This window comes from Gekko japonicus, unplaced genomic scaffold, assembly GCF_001447785.1.
Source record: "Gekko japonicus isolate JY-2015 unplaced genomic scaffold, Gekko_japonicus_V1.1 scaffold990, whole genome shotgun sequence".
Taxonomy (NCBI): domain Eukaryota; kingdom Metazoa; phylum Chordata; class Lepidosauria; order Squamata; family Gekkonidae; genus Gekko; species Gekko japonicus.
The window spans coordinates 347,206-350,867 of record NW_015175385.1 but is presented as its reverse complement, the minus strand read 5'-3'; the positions used below and the strand labels follow the sequence as shown (position 1 = coordinate 350,867).

At 44.6% G+C, this 3,662-nt stretch overlaps 1 protein-coding gene across 2 annotated transcripts; it reads left to right on the top strand.

Annotated features, from left to right (window-relative positions):
* Positions 1-1,012: 1,012 nt before the first annotated feature.
* Positions 1,013-3,440, top strand: LOC107122517 (cytochrome c oxidase assembly protein COX14). Of its 2 annotated transcripts, none has more exons than XM_015425628.1 (2): positions 1,013-1,246; positions 2,849-3,440. In XM_015425628.1, exon 2 carries the CDS (start codon positions 2,851-2,853, stop codon positions 3,028-3,030), a length of 180 nt encoding a protein of 59 aa, XP_015281114.1. In that variant the 5' UTR covers positions 1,013-1,246; positions 2,849-2,850; the 3' UTR covers positions 3,031-3,440. The 2 variants fall into 2 exon arrangements, with proteins under 2 accessions (XP_015281114.1, XP_015281113.1); XM_015425627.1 differs by having other exon boundaries at positions 2,846-3,440.
* The last annotated feature ends 222 nt before the right edge of the window (positions 3,441-3,662 follow it).

Genomic DNA, 3,662 nt, shown 5'->3' with positions numbered 1-3,662 from the left:
CACGGAGGTTTTTATGCCATGATACAGTTGTGAGATTTGTACCATGAGACTCAGTTCTCTCTGCAGCAGACTGACATGGCTACCCTTTTGGACAGACACTTTGGTTTCCTTGTCGTAGCCCTCTGAATAGAATTTCTGTAGTAAGAAAAGTGGATTTGGTCATATCTCAAGACAAACAAAGTGGACAGATTCTTGGTTTTGGCTCTGTACTTTTTACAAGTCTGTAATACTGTTTCTGATAGCTAAGAATTCCCCAAGGAGGACAGTATTTAAGTGCTCTGATGTATCCAATTTTGTCAGCAATCGTTTATTTTTGAATACTTCTTCTTCTTCTTTTTTTTTAAAGTGAGGTAAGATAATGCCGTGAGGTAAGATGAAACAATATTATGGCCCCCACAGGGGGACTGAGTCTGAAAACCAGGTATTTAAGTGCTCTGATGTATCCAATTTTTGTCAGCAACCGTTTATTTTTGAATACTTCTTCTTTTTTAAAGTGAGGTAAGATAATGCTGTGAGGTAAGATGAAACAGTATTATGGCCCCCACAGGGGACTGAGTCTGAAAACCACGAGATTTGACCTAAGAGTCCTTTCCTCACAAATCATGCGACATTGCAGCTTTCCATGCATTACAATATAAATGCGACTCAAAGTACTTCAGCCATACCATGACACACACACTGTATACGGTGTTAAATATAACTGAAGTAGTCGAGCAAAGTTCTCTCTTCTAAGTCCACAGTGCTGTCAAGGCGGTGTGAGCTGGGACTGACCCTTCTCCTTGTGACGTAACATACCCCTCCGGCTTGCGTCCTCTGGGTATAACTCCCGCCGTCCCATCCCAGTGACTTTTCTTCCCAAACCATTATCCTATCTCCCTAAAAGAATCTCAGGGGATATAGGGTCTCCTTAAAAACTACACGTCCCAAGATGCACTGCGGATCCGGGAGGTCTTAACGGCAAACGGCGGGAGAAAAACAGAAAACTCTGCCTTACGTCTCTATGGCCGGAAGCAGAATTTCCATAGCAATTGCCAGGCAAGAGTTCAGGGTCACGCGAAGTGAAGGCGCTAGGCGTTCGGCTTATAGAAGGACACGGCTGGGGGACGGGCTACCCAGAAAGCGCTCTGCAAGGAAGCAAGACCCGGAAGTACGTTTGTCAGTTGTGCAAGCCGCTCGCGACCTGCCCAGAGAACAAGCGGCGAAGAGTCTCACTGGTGCGGGCAACGTCTCCGGCGATAATTGTCAGGTGAGAGCCGGGACTGTCTTAGGATGAGGGACTTAGACAGAAAATCACGTTCCTCGAACCGCGAGATGCAATATGCTTAAGAAAAATTTAAATACGAACAAGCCAGCAACTAGAAAAGTCAATGGAATCTTATTTGTCAAGCCTTTGTGGAACAGGGTTGGGCCCCCCGGCCCCCATGCTAGCAGCGGCACATCGGGGGGCGGGGCAGATCTCTGCGTAGGCAACCGAGGCACGGGCAGCACTGCTGAGGTTAGCCGTGCCACGGACGGCAGCCGTCGTGTTTTCTGCCCAACATTGCTTCCCAGACCTGTATAGTCATTTGCCGAGTCCTAGCAGAATCCTTGAAATGCCGGCAGCACTAATAGGCGTGGCCTGCTACAAGCGCTTCCGGCCAAGTACAACCCCTTTCTTCCTTCCCTACTCCCTCTTTTGTTTGCCAGGAAGTGGATAGATATTGTAGGGGGGGCATTGGGCCGAAACAGGTTGCCTATGCTAGCTGTTCTGTCTTCGTGCTACTACACCTGCCAAAGAGTGACGTGCATTTGGAGGACATTTTAAAAGCTTTTAAGCATACCAGAAAGCCAATCAGGGGTAAGGTTAATATGGGGTACTTCTACATGTGTTACTAAAACGTCAACATAAACATGCTAAAATCAGGTCACAGAGCAGTAGAATTTTTTTTTTCCAGAAAGCTCACATCACTGATGGATGTTGAGACATGTATGCTATATGGAGGATGCCTGTACTTTATATTCAGTGTAGGAAACATTTGTGTGCAGGGTGTGTATAGTGCTGTAAAGTTGCAGCGGACTTACAGCAACCTTTTAAGGCTATTAAAGTAAGAAACTAACAGGTGGTTTGCCATTGCCTGCCTCTCCGTAGCAACCCTGGTATTCCTTGGTGGTCTCCCATCCAAATACTGCTTAGCTTGAGTGCAGAACTGCCATCAGTTTCATTGGATTAGTGGTAAACATAGGACCAGTCAGTGTTTGCTTTTTTATTGTGTTATTATTGCAAACATTTGCACTGCTGTTACTTGTCAAGGATGTTTCCACATAAAATAATGAATTATAAATGCAAAAATGGAAGTATTCCAAAATTAGCGGGAGAGCATTCTGATGTGACAGTTGCTATACTTAACCAAGCTCAAACAAACAGAGAAGCCAAGGAAACAGAATTACACAATAACTTATATCAAGAAATAAAGCTTCTCTGTTTTTAAATCAGGGTTATTCTTGGTTCTTATGTCAAATTACAGGCTTGGAGGCAACAGAGCACTTCCACAGATGGAATTATTTCCACCCACCAAGTTTGATTTTTCTCACCCCCACCACCCATTTAAAATACTCTTGAGATGCAGCCCAACATTTTGGGCTGCAGTTTACTGTAATGCTTGTGGATGCATAAAGAGGAACTGCCTGATGTACTTCACTGTTTTTGTGGATCAGCCCTGCTAGTCTACTTTCTCTTTGGTTCCATTAAGTAATCCTTATGCTATGACCTTTCTGCAACAAAGCTCTCTAGGCTTTGTGTAAATAAAGTTTGTGTTGCTTGCTATCACCCACAAGCTTAATGACTCCCTCTTTCCTTTCTCCACAGCAGCAATGGTTTCTGCAAAGCAGCTGGCAGACTTTGGCTATAAATCTGTTTCCTGCTCAATGATGCTCCTTACGCTTTATGGAGGCTACCTCTGTAGCCTCAGAACATACTATTATTTTCAGCGCAAGAGTCTCCTGGAGCAACCTGAGAAGGAGCAAGTACATGCAGATGCCATCAAGGACTGAAGAGTGGCTGTACATGACTGTTGGATTCCTATCAGATTGCTATGTTGGAAACACTCCTATCAGGAAGCAAAACTGTAGGAACCTCTGCCACTAAGAACAGGCATCCCAGGCTGTGATATTAAAGAGGGTAAAACATTGCGTGATCATGCAAACATTCTGTGCACAGCTTCTCTCCTTATTTCTGTAAATAGATGCTTATTATTAAAGATGTGTTCACAGAATGGTTTCACCTGTACTTTCATGCCCGTTAACTTGAAAGATGGAAGACTACGATAGGAATAGTAATTATTCCTGGGTGCCTCTGGCAGTGGTCAGCAGTAGCTTTTGAGGGAAGTATATCTCCTCTGCTGTAGTTAGGGTTGCCAGCTCTGGGTTGGCAGAAACCTGGAGATTTTGGAGGTGGAGCCTGGTGAGGGGCAGGACTTCAGCAGGGTATGCCATAGAGTCCACCCTCCAAAGGAGCCATTTTCTCTAGAACTGATCTCAATCCTCTGGAGATCAGTCGGAATAGGTGGCAACTCTAGCTGTAGTACACTTAATTCCTACCCCTCTACCCCTTTTAAAATAGTAAAAGTGTTTGAAACATTTGTTTTGAAGAAAAATGTACATGTCCGGGTGATAATCTGTGCGGC